Consider the following 18284-nt stretch of genomic DNA (forward strand, 5'->3'; position numbering starts at 1 on the left):
TCTCAATCGTCCTTCACGGTCGTGAGTCAGCTCTTCACACGATTTTACGTAGAAAAATATGTCCTAACTCTGTCGGTAACCTGGTCAAAAATAAAGCTTTCGTGGGTAAATAAGATTAGTGAAACGACCAACGGGTAATTAGCTCTAGGAGTCTTAATACTTCGCTGACGTGGCAGAATTTCATTCGGCGCCACCACATAAACGACCATACGTATAAATTGGCCTCGGCCACTTTGCATCTGAGGCTCTGTCGTTCCTAATGGCCTCCACTTACCGTGATCGGACCTCCGAGTTCCGATCACTCTCCGACACCCTCCAGAAAATCGGAGGAATCACACCCGTTAATCAATCTCAGAATGCTCATTCACCGTCCAGATCTCCCGCCCCGGCCTCTTCCGGATCCGAATTCAACAAGAAGGCCTCGCGGATCGGGTCGGGGATCCACGAAACCACTCTGAAGATCTCACGGCTCGCTCAGTGTAATTCGATTTCATCCCTATCTTCTTTTCCATGGTTTAAATATTGTGATTTTGGATTTATGATTTTATTTCTAGCTGTTTCGTAGCTGAGAAATTGTAAGAAAGTTACAGAATCGAAGTTCATATTTAACGTGTTGATTTACTTTTACCTGGAAAAAAAGTTAAAATTCAGCTTAGGTTTAACTTTGGCTCTTGATTCTAGCTAGGGAGCTGTTCTGGAGTTTGGAAGTGCTTTTAGGAATTGGTGTACTTATTTTTGCAGTCAGATGTAAACCGATTTTTATTTCGATGGAGTATGCATGTTATTAGTATCACATTTGTATTGCTTTATCTAATAATGTTGCGATTTTTCGAGTTTTGAAGGAAAACTTTGCTTAGAAACCCTAGTGTTGTAATGTTGTTAAAGCAATTTAAGTTGCTTGTGGTTTTATTGGCCGGTTGGTACTGTGCCGATCTAAGGCTTGTGCTTTGTGTGTGTTAATCTGCAGTGGCGAAGAGGTCGTCCATGTTCAATGATCCGACTGTGGAGATTCAGGAGTTAACTTCTTTAGTGAAGAATGATATTACGTCTCTGGATGTGGCTCTTACGGATTTGCAGACCATTCAAAACATGGAGATAGCTGATGGGAAATATTCTCAGGATAAAGTTGTTCATTCGACAGCAGTTTGTGATGACTTGAAAGGCAGACTTATGGGGGCAACAAAAAAGCTTCAAGATGTGTTAACCACTAGAACAGAGGTTAGTGCTAGCTTGATTTGTATTTTGTACACTTATTCGGCATAGAGCATTTCTTTTGTTCATAAGTATTATGGTATTCCGTTAAGTTTCTAAGATTTGTTTGCCCTGCAGAATATTAAGTCCCATGAGAACAGGAAACAGATATTTTCCACCAATACCGCAAGAGAGAACCCTTTCAAGAGTCCTGCAAAAACTGTGACTGAACCTCCTCCCTGGTCAACTTCATCAAGTGCATCTGGCAGTGTACAGCCATCACAGTGAGTATTTTTATAAAAGATCAACTAAGATTAAAGTCATTACTGTGCCAAAATACAGTAGACCTTCCACATTATAGTTGTTGGTAAATTATTCATTGCCTTATTTCTTTCTTTCTTCAGATCATCAACAGAGGTTCAAGTTGGAAACCAACTGAGGTATGCTGGCTCCAAAAGAAATTGTGATTTTTCTATGTCTTTTGATCATTATTCTCCTACCAGTACCAAGTAGAGCATTGCTAGATGCATTATTGCACACACTTTCAATCAAAAATATGATAAACACAAATATCCGATCACCAGCCTCCTTTGTTTTTTTTTTTTTTTTTATCTTCTATTGTTGCATTAATATGCATTTACTATATTGCTTTTTGGGGATGGTAATGGTTGAGTAATAGAACAGAAATATATTACCCCTAGAAGAAAAGGAAAAGAGAATAAGTGAAGTAGGAAAAAAAAGAAGAAGCAAAACTGAAGAATTTGACGCTGTACATTGTTTGTGACATATTGTATGTGTATCAGTGTGTTTGCAAAACTATCAACTTTCTCATATGGTCATTAGTCACAGAGTATATTGGCTGCCATGTCTGCGTCATATCCAATCATCTAGACTTTCAGCTATGTTTCTGCTTATAGTGCAGTACTTTCTGATACCATCTCAGAATTATATAGAGGGCCTTCATCAATTTGGTGATTGCTCGATTAGCAAAGGAATGATTAAGTGGAGTGCAGCTATTAGATTCCAGTTCGAACTGATAGAATTGCTGCTATATAAGTAATTTGATTTCATCTTGTCATGCCTCAACTGGACCTGTCAATTTTCTGTCTTCTGAATTTTCCATATGCCTGAATATTTTCCCTAGTTACTGCAGTTTAGGTCTTAAATGATTTTGTTTGCTGAATCCATATTCAATAGAGATTCTTATGGAAAATAACTGCTTGCTTTAAAATTTGCCAAATCAGACGAAGGTTAGCTGTAGATAATCCTCCATCTCAGCAGATGGAAATGTCCATGTTACAGCAGGTAGTTCCACGGCAAGAAAATTATACAGAAAGCCGGGCAACAGCTCTTCAAAATGTAGAATCTACAATTTCCGAACTCAGTGGGGTCTTTACACATTTGGCTACTATGGTTGCACATCAAGGGGAACTGGCTATCAGGTTTGATCTTCTTGCCTTTTATATGCGAACTGTTGTCATTCAATCTTTTGTAGGCCAAGTAATTTGGACCTTAATTTGGTGATGTGTTTCAAGCTATCATTGGATGATGCACTTTTAATGGGCCGGATCATTTTATTCTAAATTTGCATCATTGATATGAGCAGGATTGATGACAACATGGACGAGTCATTAACAAATGTCGAGGGTGCACACAGTGCTTTACTAAGGAATCTCAACCGAATATCATCAAATAGGTGGCTGATCATGAAGATATTTGCCATTTTGATATTTTTCCTGATTGTCTTCATCTTCTTTGTGGCTTAAATCTTGGAACCAAAAACACCAGCAATAGAACTCTTGCTGCACGGTATACTCAAGCTTCTCCGTCTCCATGTGTGCCTCGTCTGTTGCAAAGTGGATTGTTGAAAGCACGAAGCAATTCTTTGTTCTGTATATTTAATGGGCATGCCCATTTTTTCAATTCTTAGGCATAGTTGGTGGTAGTAGTAGAAGTAGTAGTAGTAGTATCATTCTTATTATCACACATACAGACAGACCATAGAGCAACTGTTAGGTATGGTATGTTTTTGAATCAACTGAGACAGCTTGCAGTTTGTGAGTTGGTGAGAAATTGGTATGAAGTTGATTGTTACTTTTGTTGTTATTGTGGATATGAAATGGTAGTTGTTTTCTCGGGCTGTTGTCAGGGAGAAAAATGGGCCAAATTGTGGGTTAAGTTTCTTGGACCCACAAGCCTAACTCTTCAAGTCTTCATGCGGATGACCAAGACAAAACGGGCAGTACATTAGGCATGTATAATTGTGTAGTCACACTTTGCCAAAAAAAAAAATAATAATAATAATTGTGTAGTCACATGAACAAATTTACCAAAACCTTGAAAATTTGGTGTATGATGTGAACCTGTAACTCCCCTGTAGTCAAAAATTCATGGGTGGGTGCTAATCAAGCCCATACCTTCAGTGTTTTGGGACTAATGACAAGACTTTGATTTTGTACACATTACAGAAGGATAGCGACATGCATTTTGAGTTGACTTTGATTTTGCACACATTACAGATGGATAGCGACATACATTTTGAGTTGTCTAAACTTTGCAAATAAATATCTTTATAGATAAACAACAACCTCTGCAAGGATGGTTTTATTATAAACAAGTATCGATATAGATGATGTTTGTACAAGAAAGTTCTTGTAGAAAGATTAAGAGAATGAATGATTCCGATCATTGAATTACATTATAGAGTAGAGATCCACAAAATAGGAGTAAGGAAATGGTTTACTCTAAACAACGTTCGATAGATCATGCTTTCCAAGAAAGTTCTTGTAGAAAGATTTACAGAATGAATGGTTTTAATCATTGATAGAGAGTGAACATCAAAGATAAAATATGCAACTTTCTGATGCAGAACGGATGACGGTCCAATTCGAAGAGCAGTTTGATCGTGCAAAAGGAGGAAAACGAAAGTTACTAGTAGCCACGTCATAGCTTGGTGTCCGATTGGAGCGTGCCATAGCTTTCCGGAAAGGGAATCGCGCCAGGAACAAAACTTGTCGCTATGCCACGACGTGTGGGCTTTTTCGGGCTTCCGGGGTCGTTTAGGGCCTCAAAAATGCAATTTACTGTTTTTTAAGAACTTTCGGTTTCCTAATTTGTTTTGGGTTTGTTTTATTTTTACCCGTGGGCTTTAGGGTTTCATTGTTAGTCACCCTAGGGTTTTATTTTCTCATATATAAGCAACCTTAAACCGCTGCAGAACTATCTTTTATCATATTATCAATCAAATTAAGATTTATCTCTTTTATCTCTGGTGGACTCCAGAACCTTTGTTTTAGGTTTATCGCTTGTAAACCTTAGGTGATCTTTCCGACTGCGTCACTTTCACTCTGATTTCAAGTTATCTCTGCGTTTCATTAGGGCCCTCATGCAGAACCTTTCTCTTTCTCAACTGTAGCAGAGTCGGCAAAATATGCCCAATGCTTCTGAATGTTATGTTCTTTCCCAATGCTTCTGACTGTTTCCTCTTTTGTTCAACGCTATATAAGCTTTTCCCATGAAATATGAAGAAGATGACAGCAACCGACCCCTAATTACAAGGGCTTGCGTCTTTGCTGAAGTGGGAAGCACAGGACTCAACAAAACGAGGAGGCTAGCTAGGTCAGCACTGAGAACAGAAGCTACAAAACGACAATGAAAATCGAGTTTTTGCTGCTCTTTTTCTGTGGACAAGATGAGCTAGATGCAAAACCGACGGGAAGCCATTAATGGCAGACACAAGTCCAACAAATTCAAAGCCTGCAACTCCATGATAGATAGTTTAGTATTCATGGTAGAGCTAGGTGGTTAGCTAAAGGTGGCCTTTGAAAAGACTCGGTGCAAACTAACACATGGCCAAGCAAGGAAAAAGCGGGTCTTGTGGAAATGTGGTGGTGATAATGTGGTGCAACAAAGAAAAAGAGATATTGCAGAGGTGAAAAGGATGGATCTGTTTGTAGTGGACAAAGGGTACATGGAGATCGAAGACGATGGGCGATCTCTGATCTGCCTGCTCTGATTTGAAATCGCGATTGCACATTTTCCTAGTTTGATGTAACCTTTCCTTGATATTGTAGCAACTTGACGGAAAGATCTAAAGACTGTTTTTGGTTGCTTATAGGAGGATCTCCTTAATTTCGTTTTGTGCTTGTCCTCTTTTGTGGTTGGTGTATTGAAAATTCTCCCTCAAGTACGCTCATCAACCTTGATCGGTGGTTACTTTAACTTACCTTGCATATCAAGGAGAGTATCAATTTTGTATATAACAAATTTTGTATATTACCTACCTATTGTTAGGCTTGTATAGAGGAGGTCTTCAGTACATCGGTTTGACCATTGTAACCAAATATTAGTTTGGAGAAAGTGAAGTCACTGAGAATAGTTAGGCCAAGTGGTGAGAGGATGTGAGAAATTAGATTAGGGTTAGGTTTAGGTCAAGAACCGGAGTTCCTCCGATGTAAACGCAGGAGAGGTGCTTTGGGTATAGGTTGTAGCTGATTGTCCACATGATCGGGTGGTCGAACCATCCTAGTAGTTCGATTTCATAATTTCAAATTGCTAATTTATTATTAACTAGCCTGGACCCGATTTCACTCTAAATCTTACCGTGTTCACTTATACTTTATTATTGACACTTTTCTTTACTCCTTACTGCCAAATTTCTCTTTATTCATCCATAAGACATAATCTGCCTCAATATTCAAGCTAAACAGCACAATACAAATCATATAAGTGCAAGAGCGTGATTACTAGATTTTCATGCTGCTTCATATACAATGATCATTGCTATGCCACGTAACAATTCCTTGAGAATATGCTATTATTACAGACATTTTCTATACCATAGATCGAGTACTCATAACGATGTGTCAGCAGCTTCAAGAATCAAAGGCACATAAGCAATTGAATAAACCCTTCACAATTATTCCAATCATTGATTATATGCATCAAAATGTTGCCTCTTGCGCTCTTTATCACAGATTGAGTTTTGGTGTGGCCCTGTGAAGCACTTTGGAATGGGATGGAAATGATAGAGAGCACTAGTCAGCATTACTAGATTTTGGTCCTACCCTAATAATCAAATTCCATTAATTTTAAAACAATGTTTTAGAACAATTAATTAAAGATTAGAGCCTTTACTAAGTCCATTCTGTGTCGTAGGATGCTTAATCACCGAGAAGGAATATTCCGAGTGGAAAAAAAAAAAAAAAAAAAAAAAGTGCCGTCTGAAATATAAAGAGGCTAGGAAAGCTTGAAGCTTACTGTTTTCTATTCTGGAGATAAATCCTAAGAGAAGCTTTTGCAGATATGGAAAACCAAAAGCCAAATAATTCCAATCTATTCCTTTTCAGTCAGTATTTTGAAGGAAATATTCTTCAGTTTGTGGGGTTATCCATATATGAATATGAATTCCTTCTAATCAATCATGGCATGGTTGGACCCTTTTCTTACGTATGAGTTTGGTATTTCGAAAATCCATCACTCGTTCACCATCCAAAATTTTCATGCTGGTATGATTAGAGATGAAGTGGTGGGTACAATTTGCTATGAATGTAGTGATGGGTGGAGTTATCACCTGTATAATCATCTAAGACCTAACTTTTCTTTTTGAAGTCATAATATATATATATATATATATATATATATATATGAACTCTATCCGACTAATGCGTAGCGTAATTTAAAATTGACATAAAGTGAACATTGATATTTACACAAGAAATATGTTTAATTAGTAACTAATACCATACATGAAATTAGTAGAAAATGAATAATGAACATTATATGATATTAGAATCACTTTTTTAATTATGTACGCTGTAAATAAGTCGAACCGTCATCAATCTTGAATCTATGAGTCTGATGAAATTTTGAAGTTCATATCATGATTTTGTTAGCCTTACCTATATATCCAATTCATTTGTTTTCTGTCCTTTATCTAGTTATGGTTTGTGGTCTAACAATTTTTTGTTATAGGATTGCATGTTCACAATATATATAAATAAAGAATTAGGCAAGAACAAGTCACATAAGTTGGTTATGTTAACGTTCATCCGCCGTCAGAAGAGACTAGACTCAATTGACTTGTGAATTGTGATAACCCATAAGTTGCATATATTCTGTATGTGTGGTTAGAGAATGTTGTTGTTGATATATGAATGCAATAGCCACTAAAGTATGATCCTCTAGCATTGCTTTGGAAGTTTTCTATGCTTGATAAACCTACTTGTACTGCTAAATGTCCTTCTTAATCATTTCTTATCTCATCAATCCCAAAACTAAAACTTTCTTTATATCGTTAGGCATGCGTGACATGTAATATATACTTTAGTATTTCACAAGGGTAAACATTGGTTACTTTCCTAACCCGTAAGGTTTAGGATGATGACCAATAGGTGGCGAGCAGCCATGCAAACTATGCTTGATTAAGATGAATTATTAGTGTGAGTCATATGAGAAAAAGGGAGACAGAGAGCATATTATTGAGAAAAGCTTAATAAAGATGGAGAGGAACCAAGAGAAGTGAGAAGGAGGAGGACCCTCCACCCACCGAGCATGTTGTGTTATGTTCATTAATCTCGTGATAGTGCTTGAAATATAGACGTTAATGTTGATATTGATAGAGATTAAAGTCCCCATTTAAACGTAATTGGATTCTCTGGCTAACTTTTTGACTGCATGTCAAAAGAGGTAGTAGTAGTTCACCAAATTCTTGAAGAAACAGAGTTTCCTCCACAAAATTTGAATCAACGATCACTTCCAAAATTTGAGTTGGCTTCTGATACGACTCGATAACAAGACTCGAAACCCGCACGAAATAAAGCGGGTTGAACCCGCACGATTAAAAAGCGGGTCGCCCGTGGGTCAACCCGCCATGACCCATTTCATAAATGGGTCGGCCATGGGTCAACCCGTCAACATAAAGTGAACCCGTATAACCCAATTATGCTGTACTTCTACTTGAAATTTTAGACGTTGGGAGTATTTGATCATAGTATTAAACAATTTGAAATATTTTACTTTATAATTATTGGATTTAATTATTTATGAATTATATATAATTATTTATATTCTTTATCTTGTGGACTTTTTTAGTGAATTTAATCAATTTATGCCTTTTTTTAGTTAAATGGGTCACATTATTAACCTTAAATGGGTCATTTTGTCTAACACTACACGACCTATTTATTAAATGGGTTAAGCGGGTTGGAAATGGGTAACCCGTTTAATAAATAGGTTGGGTTTGGGTTTAAATTTTTGACACGATTATTAAATGGGTTGGGTTTGGGTTTGTCTCTTGCGACACGATAAATACCTTGACCCGACACGAACCCAACCCGGCACGACCCATTGACAGCCCTACTTGTGAAGCACAATAGTTAAAGAACAATTCTCAGGATATTCACTCTCTCTTGTGATTAACGCATAATAACTTTTTAATTTTCTAATCCAATCATTCAAGTTGTATAATGTAATACAAAGATTAGTTCTGTAAAAAATCAATCAAATTGAAGACCTTTTAATTATTCATTTATATGAAATACATGGACGGTTCATCATTATAGCAGTAAGTGTTGTTAGAACCGTCCATTTATTTGATTCAATTAGATAATTAAAATATTTCCGATTCGATTGATTTTTTACAGAGATGATCTTTAAATGCTAATTTAAGATATGGACCGTTGGATTATAAATTTATTAAGTAAAAGTGAGTTAATCGATAATAGGGGTGAATATGCTTGTTCACCCAGGGGTGAACCTAAGAATTGTTCTTAGTTAAGAAACCTAACCTACACCTTATAATTTGCGATGTTTAACGTTTAATGAAATTGTAATTGTGAAATTTTAAATTGTCTTCATATATATATATATATATATACAGATCCTATCCAGAGCGGAGCTCCGCTTTGAAATTAACGTGTGAAGTTTGAGTTTTGGGTCACTTTTCGGTCACATATTCACATCTCGACCGTTCAGTTTTTAGGTACTAGTGTATAGATCGTCTCTGCAAATTTTCAGCCAAAATGATGATCGTTCAGACATTGATAACTGCCTTAAAGCTAATACGGTTCAGGTTGACAGATTCAGTCCGTCCATTGGTATAAGCGAGTTAGATACCTTAACGATCATCAATTTGGCTGAAAATTTGCAGAGATGATCTATACAGTAGTACCTAAAAACTGAACGGTCGAGATGTGGATATGCGACCGAAAAGTGACCCAAAACTCGAACTTCACACGTTAATTTCAAAGCGGAGTTCCGCTCTGGATAAAATATATATATCTTTTATATATCTTCTAAACATTTAAATATTCTATTAAACGTAACTATTCGTGCTTGGATAACGGCTCAAAATTAATCTCATGGAAATCTGATTTTCCCTCAAGAGATTCTATCACGTGAATAGCTTTAACGTTAATTAGTCATGACGAAGACGACGAAGCAACCATCTCTTTTTCTTGGTAGTTGGTAGTCTGAATACATACACTACCAAGTTGTTCTATAAACTACTCTAGGCATACATACTAAGTTGTTGATTTAAACTAGTCATCAACGCTACTGTCACACTTCAATTTCAAAATTTAGTAAAGTGTTAGTATTTATTAATTACTTTAGATAAAATAAAATGTTAGATATACATGTATGGAGTTATAACCACTTTCTAGCTTATTAGTTATGAAACCTAACGTACATCTTATAGTTTGTGATGTTTAACGTTTAGCGAAATTATAATTATGAATATTTTAAATTACATTCAATATATATATATGTCAACTAAATATTAAAATATTCTCTCAAACGTAGGTATTCGTGCTTGGCTAAGGGCTCAATATTAATTTCATGAAAATCTCATTTTCCCTCATGAAGTTCTATCACTGAGAAACGCTCTTTAATGAAATTTTGTATTTTAATTTATCATGACCCACAAACCATTTTTCTTTTTCTCTTGGTAGGCAGGATACCTATCAATATATCTGGTAAACTACTGGTCATACATATTAAGTTGTTGACATAAAATAATCTTTAACACTACAGTCACAGTTTCAATTTCACAATTCAGTAAAAATGTTAGATTTCACTGTTTTAGATAACTTAAATTTTTGCATAAGATAGAAAGTGTAGTTAATCCTAATATATACATGTATTGTGTGGACTACCAATGCCAAGTATAATTTTTAAGGTGTAAACTTTATTGAATTTTTCTTCTGGTCAATCTGATGCATACTTCCCATTTTCCCAATATATTAGACTGCTTGTAGGCACATGTATTTACACTAATGAATGACTGAGATAGGCAAATTACTGAATTAAATGGGACATTGAGTATTAATGAAACTATAGGTAGGTTCTAACTAATAACTTGTCATCATCACTCTTTCAGCATGTGAAAGGAGTCCTTAGTCATCAAAGGGCTCCAGAATTGACATACATAGATAGGCTCCAATAGGTTTTACCCATTTGTTAATTATAGAGATAGTGACTTAATAAGCAATATTTAGAGATGTCTTAAGAGTGAAGATCAATTATCATAATCACCTTGCAGTTGAGGTTAATTAGAGATTTACTGATCTTGTTGTTTGCTTGGAATAGAATTTGAACCTAGTATGATCATTTATCATAATCACCTTGCAATTGGAATAGAATTTCTTATCTCACTTTACTGGAGATAAAACTCATAAATGATATTTCATTTAGATTTTCTATCGAAAAAATAAATTTAAAGGGCCAATGAAATTTTATTTTAACTTTTTTTTTTCATCAATATTTTTGATGTTTTCATTCTGAAATAGTAACAGAATAAAAATAAAATTTTGAAAGGGATAAAAAGGAAAAAGGGTTAGTAGAGAAGCGGAAAAGAAAGGCATTCATCTCGATTTTTTTTTAGGGGAACAGAATTAGGTTCCATTAAATAATGACATCACTGCGTCAAGCTAAAGGGTTTCAGAGAAATTACTCATAATACAAGTACAAGCACAATATTGACTGTCAGAGCAGCCAAACACTCCTAACCAAAAACCTAAAAGCCTAAAGGAACTGGAAGGAAAAAAAGAACCTCCCTAACCCTAAATGGAGCAGAGCTCACTTATTTGAAAAAAGAAAAAACAAGTTACGCCTACACAATCTTCAATCAAAGCACTGCCTTGGAACTTTGACGCCTAAAGACCTCAAGGGTGTACATCGCAGCACCCAAAACAGGGACAGCTTCAATCAAAAATAGCATAGGCCTACATCACTCTCCAAAGGCCCACACCAAGCCCGATATAAAAGGAAAAGAGAGATAGTGGGCTAGCGCAGCTAGGTTGCATTACTGCAACCCAGGCAGGCAGCGATCCATTGGCCCATCATCCACCCACATCCCCTCAAATCGAGATGTAGTGTCGGCCCTTGAGGGAGCCTCCGCCCGTCAACAATCCGGCGGTCGACCACCATCCTTCACCATCGCTGGTCTTTAAGAGAAGCCCTTAGACACCGACCTAGACTCAAAAGATCACGATCAGACTGCCTCCCTCAAGACGCAGACCGTCGCCCTTCTCAGATGCTGCAAACACCGATGAAAATCGCTGCCTCTACTGCTGCTGCGATTGACGACACCACAGCACTCAGACCCGCACCCTCTATCGCCCTCAGCCGAATGTTGCTGCGAACTGGAGCCTTACTGCCTAAAAGTGGACTGTCGAACACCAGAGCACCTTACGTCGTCGACCAAGGGACTACACCGCTGTCTCCCGGCCATCGCCGCCTCACTGCTATCTGGTCTGGATACTGCACAGTCGCCGCCGCCACACGAAACCCTAGGTTTCGCTCTTGAGGTCGCTCCGTATTGCTTGAAGGCCTCCAATATGAATTCCATGAGCAAGCCATTCATCTCGATTAATATGGCAGGTAATGATAAAATGCACAAGATATTTTTCTTTTTTTGTTGGTTCAATTCGCTAAATCATGTTTTACATACAGAATCCATGTAATAAAATGCACAAGATATATATATTTTTTTAATACTGAACCAATAAGACACATTATTGAATTGTACACGTCTCAATTTCCCCCTATTTAATTACCTTGTATAAAACTTTTCCTCCTATTTTGCACCCCAAAAAAAAAAAAACGTTTTCCTCCTATTTCCTTCCATTTTTAAACGCATTTACAACATAACAGACCAACAGTAATATGACAAATTTTTCTTTTTTGGTTTAAACTTAAAAGTTAAAACAGTAATCGAAATTTTTTTTTTTGTTGGTAAAAAAAACAGTAATCGAATTGGCTTGGTTGGTGACATTGAATCTTCTTTCAGAGCTTTTTTAAGCTTCATCTCTACAATCCCATTCAGGATTCAGCCATTATAAAAGTGCTCCATCATTCATGCCACACAGAAAGTAGAGAGAGAATAGAGAGCCAAGTACACTGACAGAAGCTATCTAAAGTCTCTGCATCAGTTTAACAGAAACACAGAGACAGAGAAGGGAGATAGTCTATTATATTCAGCATTAGTGCTCTACTTCTCCTCCTTTTCTGTCAGATCTCTATACCCTCTCAAATCACAGGAATCAATCTCCCCAAGAAAACCAAACCCCTCGAAGCTTTTACTTCCTCCCTCCCTTTCACCTCGAAGTCTTTAAGAGGCGGATACACCTTTTTACCTGTGAGTATCTTCTTTGACACTACCCCAGATTTTGTTGCAAATTCAATTCTCACACAAAAAAGCCAGCATTCAATGTTTGGCTGCGTCTGAGACAAGTCTTTCTACTTACAAGTTTATATTTAAGTCTCTCTGTAACGTAAATTCTTGGAACTTGAAAGTTCAATAATACTCTCTGCAGGAAAACAAAAGAAAGTAACGGACTGCTCTGGTTTCTTTGTTTCAAAGGTTAAACGAGATAAACCAGTCTCTGTTTTTTACTGGCAAATGGTATTTGGGAGTTATAGAAAGCACCCTTGAAAAGCTCTCAGGCTTTCTACATTATAAATACCAGATCAAACTTTCTAAACAAGGTGAAACAACCCTCCATTCTCTTCTTCGTAAGCAAAAGACCATGGCTTTTCACTCTTATTTACGTTTTGGTTTAGTTCTCTCGGGGATTTAACCAAACCGGTTGTGTGCATCTTTTTCAGGTCGATTTTGTCTGTAGAAATGATACCTCAGAAGCAAGCAGAGGAGGCCATAGTGAGCCAGAGCATTGATCATGAAGACAGAGACGAAGAAATCCCAGATCACCATCAAACTGGTTTCAGCCTCAGCAACTTTCTCTGGCATGGTGGCTCTGTTTATGATGCCTGGTTCAGCTGTGCATCAAATCAAGTAAGAAACTTTAACAAAAACCCAACTCGGAATTTCTGCTTTTTGAGTACCCTTTTCGATTCTGAGAATTGGCCTTTGATTGTTTTTTGCAGGTTGCTCAAGTTCTGCTGACACTGCCATACTCCTTCTCTCAACTTGGTATGCTTTCAGGCATCATATTTCAAGTGTTTTATGGCATTTTGGGGAGCTGGACTGCTTATCTCATTAGTATTCTGTATGTTGAGTACCGAAGCCGAAAGGAGAAGGAAAATGTTAACTTCAAGAATCATGTCATCCAGGTTAGTATTCTTCCAATATAGCCAAAACAAATTATCAACTTTATCACAATTCCAAGAGGCCTAAAACCATTTTTGATTCACTTTTTGTTTTACTTTGAAAATTGTTTGCAGTGGTTTGAAGTGCTAGATGGTTTGTTGGGTCCATACTGGAAAGCAATTGGTTTAGCCTTCAACTGTACTTTCCTCCTCTGTGGATCTGTCATTCAGCTCATAGGTTGTGCAAGGTCTGTAAATTTAACACAATTCTTTTATGTTCATTTTAATCTAGAGGTAAAAAGGAAATGGGGTTTGTTTTCGGGTTTGCTCAAGGATTAAATTCATTTTCAGTCCCTGTGTTTTGGTCTAATTTCAATTTCAGTTCCTTTTTTTTTCAAATTGATTCTTTTTGGTCGTTGCATTTCCGAGGAAGTCATCAATCTTGGTCACCGGAGCCAAATTCCGTCATATTCCCCACAGCTTTCTGAAACTGAACATGGTTTTTGGTTCAGTGATTCTAGCTACAAAATGACGGAATTTTGGTGGTAGCTAAGATTGAAAAAGTTGGAAAAACACAATGATAAAAAAGGCCGAGTTGGTAACACATGCATGGAATTGACCAAAACACAATGGACCACAAAAGATTTTACCCCTTTTTTAATGCACTAATTTTTGTTTCTATAATTACACAGTAATATCTACTATATAAATGACCATCTGGACAAGAGGACATGGACATACATATTTGGAGCTTGTTGTGCCACCACTGTGTTCATACCCTCATTCCACAACTACAGAATTTGGTCTTTCCTTGGTCTTGGAATGACCACCTACACTGCTTGGTATATGACCATTGCGGCCCTCATTCATGGCCAGGTGATTTAATCAAACGATCCGAATCGTTCCCGATGAGTTTTTGTGTTCTGTTTCCTCCATTGATTCGAGTTAAATGTGTTTCTCACAGGTTGAGGGTGTAACACACTCAGGACCAGATAAGTTGGTTTTGTACTTCACTGGCGCCACCAATATACTATACACTTTCGGCGGGCACGCCGTCACCGTGTGAGTGTTTAGCTTAACTTTGTGTACTTTAAATTTTCTTAGTTGAGATAATAATCATGATGTTCCCTCTGTGTTTTCTGGTCTCTTTTCAAGATGGTGGGTTTTTTTTTAACACAGTTGCTTTTAAGATACAGCTTTTGCTTGCCATTAATGGGTTGGTGACTTGGTGCAACTGTGCAGAAGAGAATATGACGAGAGGAAAATGAAAATGAGATATCATATATAATGTGAATGAAAGAATATAATAGCTGCTTACCAAAAACAAAAAAAAGAATATAATAGCTGGAATACTATGGTGATTGTGGACCTTGTGGTACATATTTAAATATTCTACATTTGTCATATGGATCATATTGACTTTGAGTCACTAACACACCTTAATGTTCTAATCCTAAAGTTGAATCGTAAAGTTGAATCTTTTCAGTAGCTTTTGAAGAAATACAGAGGTTATAGACTTACAGTTTGTCATCATATGGCTATTAAATCTATGAAATTTTTTATGGTATACTTTTCCAGGGAGATCATGCATGCAATGTGGAAGCCTCAGAAGTTCAAGTACGTTTATCTGTTTGCAACCCTCTATGTATTCACCCTAACCCTTCCATCTGCTACTGCTGTCTACTGGGCCTTTGGTGACCAACTCCTCGATCACTCGAACGCCTTCTCGCTCCTTCCCCGGACTAGGTGGCGTGACGCAGGGGTTTCGCTGATGCTCATTCACCAGGTGATCATCATCCATATATAATATACATGCAACTAATTTCTTGAAATTAAGTAGCAGTCAACTTATCCCATGCCTAACCTAAAATTGTTGCTTTCTTAGGCATTTCAAACATATAGACTTTGGAACATAACATGTCACATTGTCTAGCATTAGAGGATTTCTCTATTCGTATGTATGTTGATGTATTTGGATCCACCATGTGGTTGGTGTATGCATGCAGTTCATCACTTTTGGGTTTGCTTGTACGCCATTGTATTTCGTGTGGGAGAAAGTAATAGGAATGCATGACACGAAGAGCATTTGTCTAAGAGCACTTGCTAGGTTGCCGGTGGTGATTCCCATATGGTTCTTGGCCATCATATTTCCTTTCTTCGGTCCCATTAACTCCGCTGTTGGAGCTCTTTTGGTCAGCTTCACTGTTTACATTATACCCGCTTTAGCTCATATGCTCACTTACCGATCTGCCTCTGCTCGAAAGGTAAATTAGTACAGTTCAGTCCACTCCATTGAATTGTACGCAGTATCAAACAAGCCTTAACTGTGTAACTTTGATTTGTGTATACAGAATGCGGCAGAGAAGCTTCCCTTCTTCTTTCCTAGCTGGACTGGAATGTACGTGGTGAATGCATTTATAGTGGTGTGGGTGTTGATAGTCGGGTTTGGATTCGGAGGATGGGCTAGCATGACCAACTTCATCAAGCAAGTCGACACTTTTGGGCTGTTTGCCAAGTGTTACCAGTGTCCACCGCGAGTCTCAGCTGCTACACCACCACATCCATTGCATCACTAAGCTCAGTTCTCATCGTCATTTAGTACATTGTGTGATGATTTGCCTCAGCTTTTGTGTAGCCTTCAATTATAAAAAGTGGTTCTCTTTTGTGAATGTGAATGGTAAGGTTTCTTTTAGAGTTCAGTCAAGCTGTTCTTGTATGTGTTCTCTTTCAAGTAATCATGATAAAGGATCAATGGTTATTATGGGTTTCAATATAAAGATGGATGGTGTCATGGGGCTACAAATTTTGAAAGCTCCTGTCTTTTTTACTTTTGGTCACAAGTTCTGTGCTCTCTTTTTTTTGTTGGTCAATAGTTCTGTGCTCTCTATGATTCACACTTTACCATCAAACACCATGTTCCTAAATCCAAAAACTGAAAAACGTATTGTGATGATGAGTGATGAACAATACCAGTTCATGCTTGTACTTTTGCTGTTTGGTTTTACTGAGAAAGTGTGGCGTATGTATAGATTGGACCTGAAATTTGAACAGAAAACTGAATTTGTAAGAACTAAGAGGAGCTTCATCCCCATATTGTATACAAGGAGCTCGGTTACTATGACTAATTAAATCATGAAACATGCTCTAATCCAAGAAAGTTACTCTAACCAAGATATCCTTGGTACCTATGTCACCTCAATAGAAACAAGGCGAGAAGGTGCCATAGTCGAGTCTAGCTTTAGTGACCAACGATGCACAAGCAAAATTCGTTTCTTAAATCAATTATCTATAACTAATACTTTCGAAGTCCTTACATTGTAAACTCTGGTTGTTCCAGAGACTTTTCTCTATAATTTTATTTTCTTGCTTCAAAAAAAAAAAAACTTTCAAAGTCCTTTAGAATAATCTTACAACATAATATGTCATTCTTTAACAAGAAAGAAAAAAAAAATTCACTTGCAGTTTATCATGTTCAGATTACTTCAAACAACGGGGGAGTAAGAAAAGCTTTGCTAGGGTTTAGGAAAAGAAAAGCTCTCCTTCCCTGTCCGGCGGCGCGCCCATACAGCGCCGTCGTCGAACGGGCTCTGTCGATCTTTTTGAGTCCGTGTGAGGCCGTGTGGTCATAGATCGGCGCGATCTCATGCTAGTTGGGGAGATTGTGGGGTTTGTCGGTGTGTCGAGGGAGGAGGAGGTTGCTATCGATGGCGGATCTGAGGTCATTCCCTGCTGGTCTGGTGGGTGGGTGTTTCTGCTGGCACAGGGTTTGGGATCGATTGAGTGTGACGAGCTTTTGGGGGCGAGGTTGGCTGTTATGCTGCTTAATTCCGGTCAATTGGTTCCGATCTATTTTGGGTCATATGGATCTGATTTGGGGTGGAGGTGGTATGGTGTTCCTCGCTCGCATGAAGGATATGATGGGGCAATGGCAGAGGCGATCCGGCTTAGGCGGTCCTGTGGCGGAGACGGTGGCAGTTCGGGGGTGGTAGTGCTGGGTTTGAGTCAGGCTTCGATGGTCGGCGGTGGTAAGGAATGTTTGCGGGGAAGATGGAGGGCAGGAGAGATGGCTGGCGATCGGAGTAGGGTAGACGGAGCTGTAGTTGGGCCGGGTCTAGGTTGTTGGGCCCTTGTTGGTGGGCTGTTGTTACTAGTGTTTTAGAACTTAATTTTATTTTTGTTTTGTTTTGTTGGTAATAAGTCACTACCAAGGTTTGGTTAGGACGCACTGCAGGTTGTGACAGAGACAATTTTCTCTTTGGCCGTCTAGTGGGTCGTTCCTGTTCTGGAGTTGGGTCAGCAGCGATGGCGAAAATGTCTAGCTAGACAATCATCCTTGGTCTTCTAGTGGGTCGTTCCTGTCTGGTTTCGGGTCAGAGGTGATGGCGATTTGCAGCAGTAGTGGATTGACGGTGTTGACATTAGGGTGGTGACGGTGTTAGGTTTACTTTAGTCCCAGGTCTGTCGGTCCAGCTATTCAATTTGGTTGGGTTCGAAGTCACAACGAGTGTAGGCTTGGTCGATCGAAGGCAGGTCGGGTGGACTCT

General features: G+C 38.1%; 2 protein-coding genes across 5 annotated transcripts; both read left to right on the plus strand.

Moving 5' to 3' along the window:
- Nucleotides 1–232: 232 nt before the first annotated feature.
- Nucleotides 233–3297, plus strand: LOC133718131 (syntaxin-31). The gene is made up of 6 exons (XM_062144946.1): nt 233–479; nt 968–1218; nt 1330–1475; nt 1596–1631; nt 2436–2633; nt 2798–3297. Exons 1-6 carry the CDS (start codon nt 260–262, stop codon nt 2955–2957), a joined length of 1011 nt encoding a protein of 336 aa, XP_062000930.1. The 5' UTR covers nt 233–259; the 3' UTR covers nt 2958–3297.
- Nucleotides 3298–12506: 9209 nt separating this feature from the next.
- LOC133715296 (auxin transporter-like protein 2) lies at nt 12507–16567 on the plus strand. Of its 4 annotated transcripts, none has more exons than XM_062141740.1 (10): nt 12507–12829; nt 12988–13179; nt 13300–13486; nt 13579–13764; nt 13876–13988; nt 14433–14616; nt 14705–14802; nt 15319–15526; nt 15747–16004; nt 16092–16567. In XM_062141740.1, the coding sequence occupies exons 3-10, from the start codon at nt 13319–13321 to the stop codon at nt 16314–16316; spliced, it is 1440 nt and encodes a 479-aa protein (XP_061997724.1). In that variant the 5' UTR covers nt 12507–12829; nt 12988–13179; nt 13300–13318; the 3' UTR covers nt 16317–16567. The 4 variants fall into 4 exon arrangements, with proteins under 4 accessions (XP_061997724.1, XP_061997722.1, XP_061997721.1 ...); XM_062141738.1 differs by having other exon boundaries at nt 13008–13206; XM_062141737.1 differs by having other exon boundaries at nt 13008–13179.
- Nucleotides 16568–18284: the final 1717 nt, after the last annotated feature.

The sequence above is a fragment of the Rosa rugosa genome, chromosome 6 (assembly GCF_958449725.1).
Source record: "Rosa rugosa chromosome 6, drRosRugo1.1, whole genome shotgun sequence".
NCBI lineage: Eukaryota > Viridiplantae > Streptophyta > Magnoliopsida > Rosales > Rosaceae > Rosa > Rosa rugosa.